A 21745-nucleotide genomic window follows, 5' to 3' on the forward strand; every position below is an offset into this window, starting at 1 on the left:
CGTGTTAGGAAATTAGCAAGTTCTCAGAGTCTTTGGAAATGCTGTTTGCGAAACAGATTCAGTAGGGCTGGTATTTTTGAACGTTCTGACAGAAAGATAAGGTTTATGTGTGGTCTCTGTATCAGTGATTAGCTGTAGCACTCTGGATACTCGCTTTTCTGGACTTTCACATCTGTCAAATGGCATCATAAATACTTGTTCCAGGGCCAGCACTCAACAGATGCTCACAAAATGATTGTCGTCTAAGTGAATAAATGAGTGAAAAAAAGTGAGGAAGCCAAGAAGGAAATAGGGCATCTGTAAAAGATGGATCCTTGAGCAAAGGGGAAAGAGAGCAACAATGTTAACGCGGTGTTAACTGTTTGCCGTGATCTTTCCTATATTCTGTTCGGCAGCTCTTGCCCATTTATAGAACATTTTATGTGGTGTCTCATTTAGTCCTCCCAGCAGTCTTATGAGGTAGGCTCTTCTCTTCCCTTCCATTCCTGTTTTACCATGAGCTGGCCGAGGGTCAGGAATAGAAGAGGCTGCCTCAGAAATCCCCACCCATCCCCTGCCCAGGAAGTGGCTGTGGTCTGACTTGGAGCCTGGAGCCTTCTGCATCCATGGTGCCCCACTCCTTGGCCAGCAAACATGGATGGGTGCTTTGGAAGGAGTTAAATATAAATTCCCATGTGGAGCTTTCAGCATTGCTGCAGGGTAACCTACTCTCTCCTCCCTCCCTTTCTCTTTCCAGAGAAAAATATAAAGAATGCACAAATGTCAGGCGGTTTACCTTATAAATTCAAGATAATGTGTTTTACTTCAAGGCACATGCTGTGAAGTCTAGTGGAAAGGAGGGATATTAGATTTTGTGTTGGGGCTTCTGCATCTGAATGAATGCAAAGAAAAATAGGCAGAGAGAGAAATGCAATTCCAGTCTTTGGTTAGTGGGAATCGTTCCTGAGGTTAACTAGGATGGCGTTCAGCTTGGTTCTCAAGGTCATGTGGAATTACATGTGTTATCAATTTCAATAGTGTACACAGGTGTGTGTAGGTACTTTTCAGATTTACTTCCTATAAAAGAATCCAATTTACTGTGACTGGAACAGTGCCTTCCTTCTCCAAACAGAGGAATTTTTGAAAAGAAAGCAGTCCACACTTTGGTGAATGGCACCCAACTCTGCCTCCATTTTCTTGCTTCTCACTCATTCTTTGGTCCGTTTCAGTTTGGCTTCTGTCCATATCTCACACTGACACAGCCCTAGGTAAAATCACCAGTGATTTCTGTGCCACTAAATTCTAGGGATGGTTTTGACCTCCTGTTCCTTGACCTCTCATCGGTACTTGACACTACTGACCACACCTTTCTCTTTGTGGCTTTTGTGATTCCATATTTTTCTAGTTTCTTTTTCTCCACTTCTGTTGCCCCTTCTTCTCTTTCCTTAATGGATTTGTCCTTCTTCGTTATACATATTGGATGTCCTCAAGGCTTGATTCTAGGCCACTTTATCTTTTCAGTTCCCATTTTCTTCCTACGTGGTCTCATCTTTTCCCATGACTTCATTTTACCCTCCTCTGGGTCCCATGCTTCTCTGCACTAACTAGGATAGAATGGGCTATGCTGCAGTAACAAACCAACTCTAAATTCCAGCAATTGAACAAACACAATGTATTTTCCTCATGTGTGCAATGTGTTATGCAGGTTTGGCAGCCAGTTACAAGTGTGACTCATGGATTCAGGCTGTTTCCATCTCATAGTTCTGCTGTTTCAGTGTGTGGCCTTTCCCATGGCCCTGTGGTGCATGGCAGTAGAAGAGAGAGTGTGGAGAACCCACCCACACACAAAAGGCTCCCACCTACAGCCTTTTGGCTGCAAACAGTCACATGGCTCCAACTTGAATGCAGGGGAAGCTGTAAATGGACATCCTCCTGTGTTCCTGGGAAGAAGAAAGTGAACTGGGACTCGGTGAACTCCTAGCATTGCCTGAGACACACTCTACCTTAATAAGTCTAGCCTAGACCTCTCTTTAGAACTCCAGCCCTTACATCCAATTGCTCTGTGATATTTTCATTCACCAGCATACCTCAGAAATAACTCACACTTACCACATCCCCAAATGAGCTCATGACCCACTCATAAAACCTATTCTCGGCCAGGCACGGTGGCTCACACTTTCACTTTGGGAGGCCGAGGTGTGTGGATCATGAAGTCAGGAGTTCAAGACCAGCCTGGCCAATATGGTGAAACCCTGTCACTACTAAAAATATAAAAAGTTGCTGGGTATGATGGCATGTGCCTGTAATCCCAGCTACTCGGGAGGCTGAGGCAGGAGAGTCCCTTGAACCTGGGAGGTGGAGGTTGCAGTGAGCCAAGATCATACCACTACACTCCAGCCTGGGCAGTGAAGTGAGACTCCATCTCAAAAAACAAACAACAACAACAACAACAACAACAACAAAAAAACCCCAAAAGCTACAGCCTGTCCTCTCTGAATCTCCTATCTCAGTGAATAGCTGAGGGAAGAGTCATCTGCAAGCCCAAACTATAAGAAACTTATCTTACCTTGACTTCCTCCTCTTTCAGTTCCACATTCTGTCACCAGCCCTGTCAACTTTACCTTCTATCCACTTCCGTCTATCCTCAGGGCATCCCTCATCCAAGCTACTGTCCCCCTTCATTTGCACTCTACAGTGGTCTCCTAACTAGTCATCTCACTTCCACTCTTACCCCTGACCAGTCCATTCCATACACCACAGATAGAGATGAACCTGATCGGATCTCATTTCCTGCTTAAAACTCTGCAATAATTTCCATTGTTCTTACCTGGACCAATGTCTTCAACAATCTCTTTTAAAAGCTTACCAGGACTGACTCTTGTCATCTTCTCAGCCTCCCTTTCCATCCCTTCCTCAGCCCTCAGCAGCCCCAACATTGCTCCCCGTGCTCTTGCCTGACCACTCCTACTCATCCTGCAGCTCAGCCATGTCCTGGGGGTGGTTTCTTGGCTCCTTGGTCAGGTCCTCCTGTTTTACGCTCTTGCAGTTCTGTTCCATCTTTCCCTCATAGCCCTTATTACAATTTTAACTGCATTTTAAAATTGTTTAATTTAGTAATTGTATTTACTGAACTGTTAGCTCCAGGAGGGAAAGGACCATTTCTGATTTATTCACTTTGCACGCTATCTTGCATATTGCCTAGTGCATAGTAGATGCTCAGTAAATACTTGTGTGAACATTTTTCTCCATAAGTATTAATCGCTGTGCTAAGAATCAGGTGAATTAAAAAATAATTCCTACTCTCAAACTATTTGAGAAAAGGGGAAAAAAGATGCTATAAATGTGATGTGCCCCAATTGAGTCAAATGGGTGTTGAAAGTTACATGTGAGAATTGGCAGAGGTCTGGAATGTCTTGCCCTAGACAATCCACACTAGCAACTGAATCACACAAATAATGGAAAGAACTGAAATTTCTTGAGGGCAGGAAGCTTCTCTGCTTTTGCTCTACACGCCTTAGTACCTGACATACTACTGTACATATAAATAATGCTTATTAATATACTGAATCTACTGACATATAAATAAAAAGCCTCTCTAAAAAGAAAGGCATGCTAGCTGGAGGAAGGCAGTGTATGAGCAAGTTCTTGGTTTTCTCTTGTCTCCCAGCACGTATATCTGTTTGGAGGGTCAGAGTGAAGTGTTCATCTCCCTTCTCAGGTCTTCCAGAGGAGGAACACTGGGCAGCTGGATTTCTTCAAGCGATGGAGGACTTATGTGGAAGGCTTTGGGGACCCCACGAAGGAGTTCTGGCTTGGTATGATCTTGGAATCCAGGAGGCTGGGGCTGTAGGGGGTGATTTCTCCCAGGACAAGCTAGCTAGGAGGCTTAGGGAAGCTCACCACCTTCACAGAGAGGCCCCAGTGGCAGGGAGACAGAGGACTGTGCCGAGCAGGGTCTTGGTGGGCGTGTTGATGGGAAGGCTCTCCTGCACTCTGAACTTGTTGAAAGGTAGGGTGGTCACAGGGGTTTTATGCTGATTTAAGCGCTGCAGGACTGCCTGCAGCCTGAAGATCTTAGAAGGCACAGTAGTAGAAAAAAAGTTCAGGGATTGGGATGCTGGGTCATTACTGGAAGGTCACTCTAGCAGTCTCTAAAATTCTGTTGCTGTGGCCAGGCATTATGGGCAATGTTTTCCCCCTTTTCCCTCTGCTCTCCTCTGGAGCAGATGTTCACAGAGAGGGAAATAGCCAAAAGCATGAATTGGGAAATTAGGAATGAAAATGTCATGATTCAGATACCCAGTGTCTAATAGAGTAGATGATGTTGTGGTTTGTTCAGTATAAAATCTCTTCAGGGATCTTAGGATGAGTCGTTGCCCGCCCTCCTACTTGGTGAAATAAATGGATGATAAATACAACTGCTTCTGTTTTAGAGGGATGGAGCCAATGGAGGCAGATTCCTTCTGGGGTTACCCTGACCCCTCACTGCTTCCTTCCATAGAACATGGTCTCCACACTCCTTAGCGTGACTATGAGTCCCCGAAAGAGAAAGTGCTGAGACTGCCTCTTATTAGCAGAGAAGGTAAAGACTAAAGTGACTTTAGGTCCTGAAAGCCTCAGACGCACATATTGAGTACTCAGTCGCACACATGGGTGGATTGGGTGTTGGAATTCCGTTTTTTACTTTTAGGACTTGACAAGCTACACAACCTCACCACCGGCACTCCAACGCGGTATGAGGTGAGAGTGGATTTACAGACTGCCAATGAATCCGCCTATGCTATATATGATTTCTTCCAAGTGGCCTCCAGCAAGGAGCGGTATAAGCTGACAGTTGGGAAATACAGAGGCACAGCAGGTGAGAAAAAATGTTTTCTTACTGCAAAGGTCTCTTGCTGTCTGTTGTATAAGGGTTGGTTTGCTGTATGCCACTGATCTGGGGGGTGGAATATTATTCTGTGGAGGTGAATTGTTCTCATTGACAGTGGAGGCCCTACTCTCTGCAGGGGATCAGGAGTGAGCAAGCAGTTAAAGCAATCCTTGACCACCATAAAATTGGAAATTGTGTATGTTATATGTCACAACCCCCTCCCCCCCGCCCAATAAAAACCCTCCTCTTGTGCTCCTCTTATTCAGGCTGTTGTATATTAGCTGATGAGCCCATATTCTGAACAATTTATTGATGCTTGTCAGTCTTTCATTCAGCTTTAGCAGTGTGGCTGTCATCTTTGCACAGTAGTGTGTGTGTGTGTGTGTGTGTGTGTGTGTGTGTGTGTGATTATTTGAGCCTTTGGTGGCACTTTGCTATAAAAACAGAACAATGAAAGTGCTGATTCAAATAATAAGTATGGGTCTCATTAACTTAATTCAATTGTGACAACACACAAATGAGCAGTTCAGTGGAAAGTAGGGGAACTTTTATCCTCTAGTAGCTGCTCATTGGGGCTAAGCCAGTTGCTGGTGTGTTTGGTTGTGAAGAAAAAGAACAAAATTAAGCAACATGACTGAAATGCTGGAATGATACCAGTAAATTAAATATTTTGTGTAAGAGGGGGAGGTGTGGTTATTGTTTTAATACTAATATTTTAAAAGCTGTATTTATGGTTTTTAAACCCTAACAAGTAAGCCTGTGTTTTGACATTTGCATGTTTTTGACTTTGGTGTATTTATAGAGGAATGTGTTACCAGCCAGATTGACTGACTGTATAAGACATGGCGGTCTCTCTCCTTAGACTTAAATGTAGATAGGTGAAAACAAAAGAAAGTAACTTTTGCAGACAGTCACATAAGGGTTAAGAAACATAAAGAGCTGCAGGAGTGTGGAGAAGGTGGGCACACGGAGGATGAAACAACTGGGGGGAGTTGGATCTGCAAAACGGGGGAAACTCGAGTGGAAGGAAGGAGAGGGCTCTCCAGGCCTGGGGGCTTCGGGGTGAGTGGGAACTGAGTGGAGCAAAGAACGCTGGAGTTTATCTCACAGCCTTGCTGGACTTCTCAAGATTGTCTACTCAAGGAGCCCTGATGGCAGAAGACCGTGAACAGAACTTCTGAGTGTCTGGGGCCATGAGCTGGGGTGGCCAACTGTGAATGCAAACCTTTCTTTGAGATCTTATAATTTCATTTAAACAATAGTCAAATGAATTTTGCATTTGTTCTTACTTCCCAGGGCCTATCTCAGAGCCTGGTACAGAGTAGGAGAGTTAAAAAATGAAATTGCTAGCAGGACTTTTCTATATACATAATCTTACGGATGTTTAGTATCTTACATAATAGTCCCTGAGACCCAAATAGGTTCCATAGGGGTGAATGAAAGTGTGAGTTTGGTGACATGGTGACATGGGAGGAGACAAAGAGGGAGGGGTAGGCACCTACCAGAGTATGAGGCATTTTGGCTACAGACATGAGGAAACTGTTCCAGGATTCTGAGTAGGGGTTGGGTGAGAAAAAGCATGCAAAGAATTATTTCAGGGAAAAGACAATCCTTGAAAAAAAAGCATTGCAGCTAGAAGATCCTTGCTGCCTTTGGATACTGTCACTTCTTTCCTCAGTAGTCCTAGGTCTCCATGGGCTGGAGACAGGCTGTGCTACATGCACTTGAAGCATAACATAGTCATGTGTTGCTTAACAATAGGGATATATTCTGAGAACTGCATTGATAGGCATTTCATCGTTGTGCAAACATGGAATTCACTTACACAGACCTAGATGGCAGAGCCTGCTATAGACCTAGGTATATGGTGTAGCCTATTGCTACTAGGCTACAAACCTGTATGGCTTGTTACTAAATATTGTAGGCAATTGTAACACCATGGTAAATACTTATGGATCTAAATATATGTAAACATAGAAAAGGCACAGTGAGAATATGGTATAAAAGATAAAAAATGGTCAGTCTGTGCAGAGTACTTACCATGAATGGAGCTTGCAGGACTGGAAGCTGCTCTGGGTGAGTCAGTGAGTGGTGAGCGAATGTGAAGGCCCAGGACATGACTGTACACTCCTGTCGAATTTAGAAACAGTGCCCATAGGCTACACTAAATGTATTTAAAAATATTCTTTCTTCGTTAGTAAAAACTAACCTTAGCTTATTGTAACTGTTTTACTTTATAAACTTTAACATGTTTTTCAATTTTTTGACTCGTTTGGAGTAACACTTCACTTAAAACACAAGCACATTGTACAGCCGTACAAAAATATTTTCTTTCTTTATGTTCGTATTCTGTAAGTTTTTTTTCTATTTAAACATTTTTTATTTTTATTTTTTACTTTTTAAACCTTTGTGTTAAAAACTAAAACACAAACACACACATTAGCCTAGGCCTGCACAGGGTCAGGATCATCAATATCACTGTTATCCACCTCCACATCTTGTCCCGCTGGAAGGTCTTCAGGGGCAATAGCACACATGGAGCTGTCATCTCCTGTGATAACAATGCCTTCTTCTGGAATACGTCCCAAAGGACCTGCCTGAGGCTGTTTTACAGGATGTTTTTTTTTTTGATAAGTAGTCATACACTCTAAAATAACAATAAAAAGTATGGTATTATTCACATAAACCAGTAACATAATTGTTTTATCATTATCAAGTATTATTTACTGTACATAATTATATGTGCAAGACTTTTGTATGACTGGTAGGTTTGTTTACACCAACATCACCACAAACACATGAGTGATGCATTGGTCTGCGACCTTACGACAGCTGTGATGTCACTGGGTAATTTTCAGGTTTATTGCGATCTTATGGGACCACTGTCGTATATGCAGCCCCTTGTTAACTGAAATGTTCTTATGCAGGGCATGACTGTATAAAACATGAAAGTCAGGTATAGAAAAAGACAGTTATAATACAATTGGGAAACATAGATGGACATTCATATGATTATGAGGATATTAACTGAATGAGAGGGGATTTAAAGATGCTCTTTTGTATGACTAAGCACACTGCCCATATCCTCCCACCCCATCTCTAAATGAGATCAGACTATGTTCCTGACAGCTTATTCCAGGTTCTTCCAACCCTCTGGTATAACAGAGTATACACATTCCAGTCTGCCCCAGAACCCTTGGGCCTCTTCAGTCAGCATGGAGTCCATCTGATCATTTCTTTGGTTCCCAGTACCCTGTTGTCTGCTCTTCATCATGGCCGTCAGTTAGCCTCAGCTTTTCCTTCTCAGGTTAAAGAAGTCTACATAAGCTCCGAGTGTGGGACCCTCCCTGTACAAAATATGAAGTTGGGTGTTTTTCTTTGGCCCCTGTGCTCCACATCTCTCCCTGAAACCCAGTGCCCTCCGTGGCCTCCTGGTCATGAGCCTCACTCGGGCCTGTCCTCCAGGCTGCACATTTCCTTTCCCTTGGCCATTACCATTTGCCTTTTCTGAAGCCTGTGCTAAAATGATCCAGCAAATGAACTGATGCCAATGGGAAAGAGACTGAAAGGGAGTCAACATGTTTGGGAATTGTTTTAATTCTCCTCCCAGGTAGTCTGTTTGCATGTTACCTGCAGTGAGGGGATAATTCCTGTTCTAAGGTTGTTCAGGCCAACAGTGCCAGCCAGTAGAGGATGTATTTTTTAATAGAATTTATTTTTTAATAGGAGACTTTCACACAGCATTTAGGCAGCGATCTAATCTTCCCATGTGTACTGTCATTCCCGCTTTTAAATTCTGAATTACAATGGTAGCATTAGTGAAGTCTTAACATTCCTTATGTACGCTGATCGTCTGTGAGGAGGGTTTCAGAATTTAGAAAGCTCCTGGCTACTCATGTCTTGAGTGCTGAGGCACTGTTTAGAGGACATGGCGTTCAAATGGAAGGTGAACATTTTGATACCTCCCTGCACGCACCAGCTCTCCCCAGCCTCTATCATCATTTTAGCTCTGATTAGAACTGACATGCATGCAGCCTGGCAGGAATGTGTGGCTTAAGGCTGAGACTGTCCAGGTGGGCCCTCAACTTTTGACTTCCACTCAAGTCTTATCAGAAAGCCCATTTTCCCTTCATGAAGCAAATTCCAGCAAGGTAATGATGTGTAAATTTAGTTTCTGATTCTGAGTCTTTGAGTGGGGGCGGGGAGCATCTTATGAGCTCCACCTTTAAGATGCTATTCATCTATTTAGAAATCATAATGAAAACATAAAGAGCTAGGCATTCAGAATGGTGCAGAATGAATTCTAGGGCTAACCAATTATTTACAGCTGATTTCAAGTCCCACCTGCATGGGCCACAGTGGGAGCACAACCAGGGATGGGTCCCACCCTGGAGGCACTTGGAAATGTGACTGGGGAGCTCTGGAAACATTTAGTGGGTTGGGGCCAGGGATGGATTTTTAAATGCTGGCACTTGAAAAATAATAGTAAAGGCCGGGCGCGGTGGCTCAAGCCTGTAATCCCAGCACTTTGGGAGGCCGAGACGGGTGGATCACGAGGTCAGGAGATCGAGACCATCCTGTCTAACACAGTGAAACCCCGTCTCTACTAAAAATACAAAAACTAGCCGGGCGAGGTGGCGGGCGCCTGTAGTCCCAGCTACTCGGGAGGCTGAGGCAGGAGAATGGCGTGAACCCGGGAGGCAGAGCTTGCAGTGAGCTGAGATCCGGCCACTGCACTCCAGTCCGGGCGACAGAGCGAGACTCCGCCTCAAAAAAAAAAAAAAAAAAGAAAAATAATAGTAAAAAAAAAATGGGTACATGGACAAAAGGGAAAGCTAGAAATGGCACAAATCATTTGTAATCACCTTTTCTTAATCCTGAAATAAAAGACATTCAAGGTTCAGACACACAGTACTGTGTCTGTGTGTGACTGACAGGATGTGATGTTAATGGCTTCTCCTGATCTTTGAAGATGCAGCTGCCTGGGCCATCTTTCCCATCCTGGTGAATCCTAGAGGGGGAGAGTGGGTCTCAGAGGGACATTTTGATGAGATGGATGGTGACCAGCTTGATCCCCTCTGAGTCTGGGTGCAGACCCTTCATGGGCCTGCCATGAACCCCTCCAGTCCTCGTTCTCACTCTCTACACTCTGAACGTTAGGATGGCTTCAGTTTCTAAAAGGTAGAAAATCCTTCTGCAGAAAAAGACCTCCCACATTTGGGTGAACACCTGCTTTACATTTCTTTATCCCAGTGCCCAGGTTTAGATAATCACAAACATGTCTTTAAGAGAGCCTCTGCACAGATTCTTAGAAAGCGGCCCTGGGAACCTTCTATGTAAATTAGGTAAGCTGTGCTCATTTAAAGAAGGTTACTAAGGGAGACACTGCACGTTATTTCAAGCTGTGGTTAACTTTCTGTAGGAAGTCTGGAGGGAGGAGGAAATATGTATGACTAGCATGACAATATAACTTTCTTGGACTGGAGAAAACTACTGGAGACAGACCCATCTGCTGTGTCTGTGTGGAAGTGGCCTCTGTGGCCCGGGAATTCTCATGCTTTTTCCGGGTGAGGTATAAGTGAGCTGCTGGTGAGATTGCAGACTTGGAGGGGCAAATTAGGACCTTCCCTTTTAACATATGCTACCAACTCTGCATGTTCACCCAACTCACTCCAAAAACGTTTTTGAGAGCAAGGACCTCCTCATTTTTGTGTTCACAGAGCCAAGCATGTGCTGCTCCATAGCAGGTGTTCAGAAAATGTTCCCTAAAATCAAATGAGTGAAGTTGTAGAACAGAGGTTCTCACACTGTACTGCGTCAGATCATCATCTGAAGGGCTTGTCAAGGTGTAGATTGCCAGGGCCCACCCTGTAGTTTCCTGTTCTGTAGTTCTGGGCTGGGGCCAAATAATTTGCATTTTTCTTTTCTTTTCTCCTTCTTTTTTTTTTTTTTTTTTTTTTGAGATGGAGTCTCGCTTTGTCACCCAGGCCAGAGTGTGGTGGCATGGTCTCGGCTCACTGCAACCTCCACCTCCCGGGTTCAAGTGATTCTTCTGCCTCAGCCTTCAGAGTAGCTGGGACTACAGGCATGCACCACCACACCCGGCTAATTTTTGTATTTTTAGTAGAGACAGGGTTTCACCATATTGGCCAGGCTGGTCTCCAACTCCTGACCTTGTGATGGGCCTGCCTCGGCCTTGCAGGGATTACAAAGTGCTGGGATTACAGGTGTGAGTCACTGCGCCTGGCCAATTTGCATTTCTAACAAGTTCCCAGGGGATGTGGACGCTGCTGGTCTGGGAACCCCACTTGAACAACCATTGATAGATGAAGCCCCCCAATGAAACAAGGAAGCCATAGGTGGATTGGTGTGTCAGAAAGAACCCTGGACTTGGAATCTCAGGACAGAGATTTGAGTCCCAGCTCTGCTGTTTGTGGACTGTGGGACCTTAATAAGTTCCTAGAGTCAAACCTTTTTGAATTTGTTTCCTCATGGGACCAAGAGCTGCCCTGCCCACCTCACAGGTTTGCTGTGAGAATGAAATGAGAATGCACATGTGAAGAAGACTGCTAAACTCAGAGCTGAGATATAAATGTAAGAATCCTTATTGCAGGAACAAAGCTTGATGAAGCTTGTGATTGGTATGGGCCCTTATTGCCTTTTATGAGCAGGAAAAGAAAGTTTATAAAAGGATGACAAATATGATAGGGAAACAGGAGATACACAAGCAAAATAATTAAAGCAGTTTTCCAGATGGGATGTAATGAAGGACTGAATTTTACATGTGTCTCCAGAAGGGCTCTGGAAGTTCAGGGATATTTGTGTGTGATAGGGGTGTGTGTGTGCGTGTGTGCGTGTGTTTGTGTGTGTGTTAGGAGGGTGCATGGGAGGACCAATAAGGAGAATCTTCCTTACAAGTGGGCCTGAGCTAGGCTTTGAAGGATGGTTGGGATTTGGACAGATGAGGGCAGAGAGAAATCCCCTGGAAGGTGGGCTGGTCCACACTGGAGGGTGCGTGGTGGAGATGGTGGGATGCAAGATTGTGCACAGGGCACAGCCAACCTACAGGCCTGCAAGGCACGGAAGAGGAATTCACCTCCTTGTGGTACGAAGTAGACTGTTAGGCCTGAGGTGATGAAAATGGATGTCTAAACTCCAGAGAGGCTGGCAGGCAAGAAGCCAGAGAGAAGGCTGTTTTGTTAACACAGACCCAGGATGAGAGAAGGCCGAGGGTGGGTGTCATGGGAGCAGAGACGTAGGGGTGTATGTGAGTGATCTGCAGGAGGGAGGGCTTGAGAAAGGGTATGAAGGGATTGTCAAACATGGCTCCAGGTTCCAGGTCTGGGTGGTGGGGAGAAGAGTGGACCCAAGGCAGAGGGGGGAGAGTGGAGAGTGGTGCTCTTGTGTGTGGCGTGGTCAGGGACTTGGGGAGAGTTGTTATGTTTGGATGTTTGATCTCACTGTGGAGCTTCCAAAGTGAAAACGCTATGAGGACTGTTGGAGAAACAGGCCTGAAGTTGGGGTACAGGCCAGGAAAAAGAGCCTGTTCACATGTGTCATGTTCCCATTTGGGCTGTTTTGAGAGAGCAGTGACTACCTGTGACGTGACTGGCTGCATCCTTGGCATTTTCATGCCTAGAGATCTTCCTGCTGGGTCCTCTTTTGATCATCTCCTTGGTGGCTAACCCTGGGCTCTCACCTCTGTCTCTTCTCTTCTGCAGGGGATGCTCTTACTTACCACAATGGATGGAAGTTTACAACTTTTGACAGAGACAACGATATTGCACTCAGCAACTGTGCCCTGACACATCATGGTGGCTGGTGGTATAAGAACTGCCACTTGGCCAACCCCAATGGCAGATATGGGGAGACCAAGCACAGTGAGGTAGGTGACAGGTGAATGTCTTTTCTGTCCCAGGGTGTGCCCACATTCGGCTTCCAAAGGGACACCCTCCAGGCCAGTCTGGCAGCCCCTCTCCTTCTGAAGCTTCCAGTCAAAGCAGTAGAGCTGCTCCTCCAGGCTCCATGGCCTTGAGGTTGTGGCCTCCCCTTCCTGATGGCCACGGCCCTCTTGTTTTGCATTCCCAGTGCTGCACACTTGCCTAGGGGCAGGTACAGGGAAAGCTTGAGCTGCCCACGGCCATGTAATGACAGATGATGTGCCCCACACACTGTCTCATTTCACTAGTTCACACATGGACACTGTCAGCTCCGGCTGCTGTAACAAAATACCACAGACCAGGTGGCTTCAACCATAGACATTTATTTCTCTCAGTTCTGGAGGCTGGGAAGTCCAAGATCAGGGTGCTGGCAGATTTGATTCTTGTTGGTGGACCGTGCTGGCTTGTGGATGGCTGACTGTGGCTGTATGTCCTCATATGGTGGACAGAAAGGAGCTCTGATCTCTGCTTCATATAGGGGCATGTGTACCATGATGGGGGCTCCACCTCATGGTCTCATGTAAACCTTATTACCTCCCAGAGGCCCCCTCTACATACCATCATGTTGGTAGGGGGTGGTTAGGGCTTTACTACATGAATTTTGAAGAGATGCAAACATTCAGTTTATAACAAACACTGCCTACTTTTTTCTAGTTTTTCTCCTAGTTGAACAAGAGCTATTTCTTTTGGCCGAGCACGGTGGTTCATGCCTGTCATCCCAGCACTCTGGGAGGCTAAGGTGGGCTGATTGCTTGAGCTCAGGAATTTGAGACCAGCCTGGGTATCATCGTGAAACCCCATCTCTACAAAAGATATAGAAATTAGCTGAGCATCATGGTGTGCACTTGTAGTGCCAGCTTCTAGGGAGGCTGAGATGGGAAGATCACTTGAGCCTGGGAGGTTGAGACTGCAGTGAGACATGATGAAGCCACTGCACTCCAGCCCAGGTGGCAGAGCAAGACCCTGTCTCAAACAAACAAACAAACAAACAAACAAAAAAAACTGTTTGTCTCAAGTCCTTTGATCACCAGGAAAACAGTATTTTGTGCCTTAGGTCAGACCTACTCTTGGGTTCACTTCACTCAAAGCCTGCCCAGAACATTGAGCTAGACCAGTCTCTCCACATTGGGAGTGTATACCCAGGTCCCAGGGGTCCAGGAGGGGTCCTCTCCCCACATTGCTCTGAAACTGTCCCACCTGCTATTTCTCAAGCCTCCTCTGCTCCAGTGCATCATCCTGACTCTGACAGCTGCGGGGCACTTCCTGCCTGCTCCCTCACAGTTTCTTGAAAATTGCATCTTTGTCTCTGCTCATCATTAATCCTCTCCCCTCCACAAACCCTGAGTCCCCCATCCTAGGTTTCTAATTTCCCATCCACAGCCCTGATCCTAAGCCTCCAGGAAGCCACCTCGTCAGAACTCACCTTGTACCAATATTACTGTAAATATTAGCACATCCAAAGTCCAGGTACATTTTGATTACTTTGGCTCTGACCAGGCTGCAGGGACTTCCAATCTTTATGTGATTTTTCAAAGGGAAGAAGAAATTTGCCCCCGGGGAAGCTGGGGAAGGTTGGCCCATGAATCATGGTGGCAGCGTGTGGGCTGACTCAGGGAAGCCTGGGATAGGAGTTCAAATATTGGAAATGAGCAACCAGGATGCCCTGAACCATCCCATATTTGCTAATAAAAGACATTCATCTGGTTAATGCGCTTTTCACAGTCTGCAAGGCATTTAGCTTCTTGTTTATTATTTACCTCACAAATTAAAATACATAAAATTGGTCACTTGGGCTTTTTATTGGCCAGGTTGCAAGGTTATTAAGTGAATTAAATATTATTGCACTCACCAGTCAAAAGACATAAAATGAAATTTAGTGTTCAGCAGGCTATTTGTTACTCCAGAGCTAGTATCTAAACAGTCTAAATTGAAAATGATTTTACACAATTGGCCAATTAATATGTTTATTTTTGCCTTTAATTTTTTGGAAAGGAAAAGGGAGAAGCAAAGATAATTTGCCCGTTGCCGGCCCGGTTGACCCCTGTGTTGTCTCTGTGGCTGCTCTGGCCTCACCCACCTCCTGGGCTCACACCCACTTGCTCCCACCATAGAGACCGCCAGCTTCCAAATCGTCCAAGTCCTCAGCCAGTCTAACCCCAGCTGCCCAGCAGAGGGCGCATGTGTTTGGATCCTGCCCTCCCTTCCCTTCTCATCACCCCTGTCTCTTTCCCCTGAGCAGAGAGGGAGTGGTTTCACTGGTAAATAATTAATTCCTTTGTACCATAACCCACCCTGCCCTCCTCCCAAGAGCCTCTTCTTGATGTGGCTTTATTTATTTATTTATTTATTTATTTAATGTAGGGGGTGAACTGGGAGCCTTGGAAAGGACATGAATTCTCCATTCCTTACGTGGAGTTGAAAATCCGCCCTCATGGCTACAGCAAGGAGCCTGTCCTGGGCAGAAAGAAGCGGACGCTGGGAGGAAGGCTGCAAACGTTCTGATGGCCCGTGTGAGCAGTCCTCGCCGGAGACATCACCAGCTGTGGGAGCTTGGGGCGGGGTGGGTAGTCGTGACTGGAGTCTGGGAGTGCTCAGAGCCTCTGGGTTCTGGGATCGCCTGATAACCCAGAGAACAAATCATGTCACCAAGCTTCAAGCCATGGAGGTTCCTTCCCTCTCACCTGCATTTTTGCCCGTCTTTATGAGGGTCTTGAAAATCAAAACAGTAGTTACACAGTATGCGTAGGAAAGACAGTACTGGAACGGCAAGGTTTCTCAGCTTATCTTCGGCAACAAATATACTGGATTAGGGCAAGAGAAGGAATCACCCAGCACTTCACCAATTGGAAATCTCTGGAAATTTACATCTATGTATTTAAAGCTCTGCTAATACAAATTTTTTCCCTGGAAAGAAGCATAGAGGAGGGGTTCTCATGACCCAGGGGTTGGGGCTGAGGCAACTGGACGTTTGTCAACTCCTTTCCCACTGGGTTTTTAGGAAAACACTGTGAACCTCCCCCTTTTAATTTCTGGTGTTATGAGGAAGAATAAAGGGAATAAAAGGGGCTAAGATGGGCTCACGTTTAGCTAAGTTCTGACTAGTATCCAGCATGCTGGAGACCAAAGCTGCCGCCTTACTGCTATTTTTAAATGCCCTCTTTTCAGTCATTTGCATAATTGCATCCATCGAACTGCATATGTTGTGAATAAATTCTCACTCATTTCAACTTTGAATAATTTGACTCTCTTGATAATTGGTTCCTCCCAAAGACTCTTCTGCAACTCCCGTTCATGCCTACCAGGCTTCAGACTCTCTCTTTTCCCCGCCCCACACTATTGGAGCCCTGGGTTTTCTGGGAGTGCTCAGCACCGTGAGTCTTACTGTTTGATCAAACAGTTGGCAAGATCAGATCCTTTTTGCTTATTTTCTATCATTTTGGAGGGTTTTCTGTAGCAAAGTAAGTGATCAATGAAGTAACTTAAATTCCTATTGAAGAAAAAATATAATAAACCCCTTGATTAAAAAAAAAAAATTGCCTTGTGTTATTTCCCCCCACATAAGTGCCCTTGAATTCTAAATTGAACCTAAGTGCAAGTGAAGGTACAATTTGTGCATTGTAATGGAATTTGGTTGGCTGTGGACTCTGATTTGCATGATGTGAAATAATGGTATTTAGAATACAGAAGTGAGTGAATGGGAAGGAAGGCAATGCCCTGAAAGCTGCCATACCCCTCCAGGACAAGGGGGTAGTCTATTGCCTAGGTGTCTCCACGTTTTAACCTCTGGGTAAGTGTCAAACCATACTCCTGAAACCGTGTCTGTCAACCTTTAAAGTCTTCAGCACCCACTCTGTTGCCTTCCTCCCCCAGACACACACATTGAGCAGTGCCATGGTGACTGCTTGCTCTGACAATGAGTGGTCTCAGTGAAATACAGTTTTAGTGTTGATGCTGACAATGAAAAAATGTACCTGCATGTTATTAATTGATTCAACAAGAGTTTATTAAGTGTTTGCTTTGTATCAGGCAGTGTGCCTGGGGAAACAGAGGTGAGCAAGATAGACACTATCCTTGTATTAATGGAGCTTGTGTGCTGTCATTCATTCATTTGTTTACATTCACTCATTCAACAAATAGAGATGAAGCCCTATTATGTGCCAAGTTCCATTCTAAGCATTGGTGTTAATCAAGGACATAACATCATAATCCCGTCCTTGTGCTAATATTCTCGTGGTGGAGGCTGACATTAAACAACAAATAAATGTGTCGTTACGGCTGGGCGTGGTGGCTCATGCCTGTAATCCCAGCACTTTGGGATGCCTCGGTGGGCGGATCACCTGAGGTTGGCAGTTTGAGACCAGCCTGACCAACATGGAGAAACCTCATCTCTACTAAAAATACAAAATTAGCCGGGTGTGGTGGCACATGCCTGTAATCCCAGCTACTAGGGAGGCTGAAGCAGGAGAATCACTTGAACTTGGGAGGCAGAGGTTGTGGTGAGCCGAGATCGTGCCGTTGCACTCCAGCCTGGGCAACAAGAGTGAAACTCCATCCAAAAAGGAAAAAAAATGTGTAGTTACAAGAAGTAGGAAGTGTCATGAAAGAAAAAGTAGGATGAGAAGATGAGGGTGTTGCATGGTGTTGGACTATGAAGCCTCTCTGAGGAGGAGATGTTTACAGAGATTGACCAGATTTCTCCTAGTCTTGATCTAGCTTTGTCAGGGCCTAAGCCTGAGCTAATTTCCTTGTCTGTCTTTTTTTGTTTTTGAATGGGGTCTCCCTCTGTCATGCAGGCTGCTGTGTGTAGTCACATGACCAAGACTCACTGCAAGCTTTGAACTCCTGGGATCCAGCAATCCTTCCGCCTCAGCCTCCTGAGTAGCTGGGACTACAGGCACATGCTACTGTGCCCAGTTAGTTTTTTAACTTTTTTGTAGAGATGGAGTCTTGCTATCTTACCCAGGCTGGTCTCCTCATCTGTCTTAAAGGTCTGTCTGCACAACTTGCCAGTTCCAAGTCTTCTCCTCAAATTCTCTTCTTTTAAAAACATTTTTTTAGTTTTTATGGTTTTATTTAATAGAAATGGAGTCTCACTGTCACCCAGGCTGTGTGAGGAAAGCAGTGTAAATCTCTCCCTTTTAATTTCTGGTGTTGTAAGGAAGAATAAAGGGAATTTTAAAAAAAGGCGAGTGGTCATAGCTCATTGTAACCTTGCATTCCTGGAATCAAGCAATCCTCCCACCTCAGCCTCCCAAGTAGCTGGGACTGCAGGTGAGTGCCACCATGCCCAACTATACATCTATATCTATATCTATATCTATATCTGTCTCTATAGATATATAGCAGCTCTCGCTATGTTGCCCAGGCTGGTCTTGAACTCCTGGCTTCAAATGATCCTCCAGCTTCGACTCGGGAAGTAGCTGGGACTTTAGGTGCTAGCCGCCGCACCTGGCTGGAATTCCCTTCTGCTGCTCCATGACCCTGTTTGCATGTAGGGTACTCAACTTCGTGATTCCGAAGCTTTGGGCTCATCACAGTGGTCCAGGCTTTTTAGAAAACTGCCTCCTTTGCAAAATGGATCAAATCCCAGAGATCAACTTTGCGCCAAGGATGATGGTTGTTGGCAATCCTTCTCAACTTTGAACATGCTTGTTAACACAGGGATTACGGGGTCCCTTCCCCAGACACTCTAGTTAAGTGGGTCTGGGCTGAGGGCTGCTGCTGGAGTGGTGTCCACTCTGAGTAGCTCTGGCGTGAGGGAGCTGCTGGTGGTCTTTTTGCTTTGGAGGAGTCTGTGATGGTAGCAAATTACAAAATGCACACCCCTGTGTTCATTGACCCCAGGGTTTCTCCACCACTGGCCAAGAGGAGGACTTTTGGGAAACAGGAGCTATTTCTTACATTCTTTTGCCTGTAGGACCCATGGTGCACAAAGGAGCGGGTGACGAAAACCTCAGCTGACCTTTCAAAGGTTCTGCTGGGGACCACGAAGGAAGTTGGGAGAAACTCATTTTCAAGGGGACTTTGTCTGACTGGGGAGAACATTCCAACTGGAAACTTCCATGCCTAACCTCATTTTGACGTGACCAGTGCTCACAACTTCCCATCTGGTAGCTGAGTATGGGCCCGTGGAATGAGTTTCTGGATAGACCTGCTTTTTAGAGAGAGTCCATTTTCTTAGAACCAGGTTATGAGCCATCAAGGTTTTAAAGCTTAATAGGAACGATTTCTACCCTTTAGGACAAACTAAAGCAAACAAAAGCTCTCATAGAAGGGACAGGCTGCAAGTCAGGCACTAGGGTAGATGCAAAGACAGAAGTCTTGGTAAAGTTTCCAAAGTGTTGCCTTTTATGCAGGACACGAGCAAGACAGTGATGAACAGAACACAAATGCAGCCCTCCAGCAGCTCTTGGAGTGGTGGCAGAGGCAGCCGTGGAAACAAACTGGGGAGAGTGAGTCCACAGGGAGGTGGACTGAACACTGTGGGCAGAGTCAGGGTGACTCATCCTGCCGGGGTGCCAAGGGAGAGAGCTTCACGGGGATGTGATGTCGGCTTTAAGTCTGGAAGGATGAGTTCCGGGGGCCAGAAACCAGAGGCCCGAGGGGGTGGGGCCCATCGGGTACAGGATACTTGGCAACAAGGAAGAGGAAGTGTGGAGTGTGGCGTCTTTAAGTCTGGAAGGGTGAGTTCCGGGGGGCAGAAACCAGAGGCCCGAGGGGGTGGGGCCCATCGGGTACAGGAAACTTGGCAACAAGGAAGAGGAAGTGTGGAGTGTGGCGGCTTTAAGTCTGGAAGGGTGAGTTCCGGGGGGGCAGAAACCAGAGGCCTGAGGGGTTTGGGGCCCATCGAGTACAGGAAACTTGGCAACAAGGAAGAGAAAGTGTGGAGTGTGGCGTGTCTGAGGGGGCAAAGTGGTTTCTTACTGGGGTGAGGAGAGCTTGGTGGGGAGACAGGCTGGTGAGATGGGTGGGGATTCTTCCTTTGCCAGGCCAGTACTGTGGTTCTCAGTGCCCACTGCCTGTCAGTGGGGGGGCCTCCATGGGTACAGAAGCTCGCCTCCCCTCCACAGGCTCTGCTCCAGTGGGTCTCAGGTGAGTTCTGTGCACCTGAGCTTCCTAAAGTGCCCCCAAGGATTCCAACATAGACCACGGTTGAGAGCCACTGCTCAGACGAAAGCATGTGGAAAGTGGGGAACACACAGGTTTTTAAACCTCAGAGTGACAAGGTCAGATGCATATTTTGGAAATATCAGTCTGGTGATAGGATAGAGAACAGGGCTGGGAGTGTTGAGGGAAGTTTTGGAGGAAGGTAAGGACGCACAGGCAAGTTGAGTGCTACTGTGATAGTTTAGGCAGGTGGTCATAACTTCCTTGGCCTGTGGCAGAAGTGGTGGAGAAGGGGAGGAGGGCCTAGATTGGTGAGATATCCAGGAAGAAGGAATGGGGGGCTTGGAGGAGGATGGGTAGTACAGGCAAGAGATGGGTCTTTTCATGTCAGAGCTTAGAACTGGTTGTTCCTGACAGTGGCTTCCTCTGGGAATAGGGCCCCAGAGTTTAAGTTTGTCAAATGAGATCAAAAGCTCTGCGTTTAAAATTTGAATTCTCAGGGATTTCAAGATGATTAAAGCCAGGAAATGCTGAAGGAGCTGAGGAGAAAGATAGAAAATGCCTCCAGAAGGAAAAAGGCCAGGTGTGGTGTGTGAAGAGCTGTGGACAGGGAACATGCAGATGAAGGGATGGCGTGGCAGAAGGAAAAACAAGTATAACAGCGAGAAACTCTTGGTGAAATTTAGCCAGCTGATGGAAAAGGCCCTCCACTAATCCCAGCTAGTGGGGAGGCTGATGCGGGAGAAGGCTTGAACCCAGGAGGCAGAGGTTGCAGTGAGCCGAGATTGAGCCATTGCACTCCAGTCTGGGCAACCAGAGCGAAACTCCGTCTCAAAAAAAAATAAAAATTATAAGTCATTACCTCAAGCTCATCGCTAGGGTGGTGGAGGGGGTCAGGAGAGAGTTCATGTCAATACGGAGCTGATCGATACCGTTGGGACGGTATTGTGCAGCTTAGTGCAAGAGGCTTGCTATATTCAGCATGGCCAGGAGATGGCAGTGTTGTGCTGTCGGGAGCCTCTCATTTCAGCGCCACTTCTCTCTTCTATAAAGAGGAGGTCTGGGGGCTAGGTCCCCACTTTTCTCTTTTCCTGGGTGATGCTATCTGGAGAGTCAATCGGTGAGGTACAGCTTAGCATTGGGCCTGCACTTGGTGGTTTCTAGGCAGGGTTCTTGCTGGACTAATGCGCAAAAAATAACTGCGAACAACCTTGAGGAGATTGCCTGGTGAGATTGGACTCTATCCCCAGACCCGGCATAGTGGGCTGCTGGGGAGGAAAGGCGGATGGAGGTTGTCAGCCTGATGAAAGGTGAAGGGGAGCACCCCTGGGAGGGATTTCAGGCAGCTCCTAATTTGCAAATGAATTCACTTCTCCAATTCATTCTGTAAGTTGGCTGTTTCTGTGGGTGAAATGATTTGAGTTCCAATTCTAATACTATATAAAGAAGGTAGGTTCTCAGGTTAGCCCATAAAACTCTGTTTACTCTACAACATAGATGAGTTGCTGTGTATATATAATGAAAAATAGAAAAGAATAGTATTGCGGTACTGTAATTTAAATGAAAGAAACAAAATGGAATGGAAACAGTTCTTTATTTTGGTTGAGTGAAGAAAGTTAGGTTTAATTAGAGAAGGAGAAAGAGGCAGATGAGGCTTGCTGTGTGACATATATAGGAGACATTTGGGCACTTTCAAGGCTTATGGGCAGGCCCTTGATTGTGTTCTGTAAGTTTCTAACTCAAGGGAGATGCGTCTACAAGTTCAACAGTCTTTTAAGAGCCAGGATCAGATTGACCTGGATCTCGATGCCTGATATGCAGAAGGAACACTGGGGTAGGAGTCTGAAGG

General features: G+C 45.9%; 1 protein-coding gene across 4 annotated transcripts in view; it reads left to right on the top strand.

The window, feature by feature from the left end:
* TNN (tenascin N) overlaps positions 1–16310 on the top strand; it is a 72598-nt gene extending 56288 nt beyond the window's left edge. For 3 of the 4 annotated variants that reach the window (XM_033197316.1, XM_033197317.1, XM_033197319.1), the window contains 4 exons: positions 3698–3794; positions 4670–4837; positions 12571–12734; positions 15151–16023. In XM_033197316.1, coding sequence (XP_033053207.1) covers positions 3698–3794; positions 4670–4837; positions 12571–12734; positions 15151–15291 — 570 coding nt within the window. In that variant the 3' untranslated portion in view covers positions 15292–16023. Of the gene's footprint in view, positions 1–3697; positions 3795–4669; positions 4838–12570; positions 12735–15150 lie in introns of all 4 variants that reach the window. The other variant, XM_033197315.1, reaches the window with a different exon arrangement.
* The last annotated feature ends 5435 nt before the right edge of the window (positions 16311–21745 follow it).

The sequence above is a fragment of the Trachypithecus francoisi genome, unplaced genomic scaffold (genome assembly GCF_009764315.1).
Source record: "Trachypithecus francoisi isolate TF-2019V2 unplaced genomic scaffold, Tfra_2.0 Lachesis_group5, whole genome shotgun sequence".
Taxonomy (NCBI): domain Eukaryota; kingdom Metazoa; phylum Chordata; class Mammalia; order Primates; family Cercopithecidae; genus Trachypithecus; species Trachypithecus francoisi.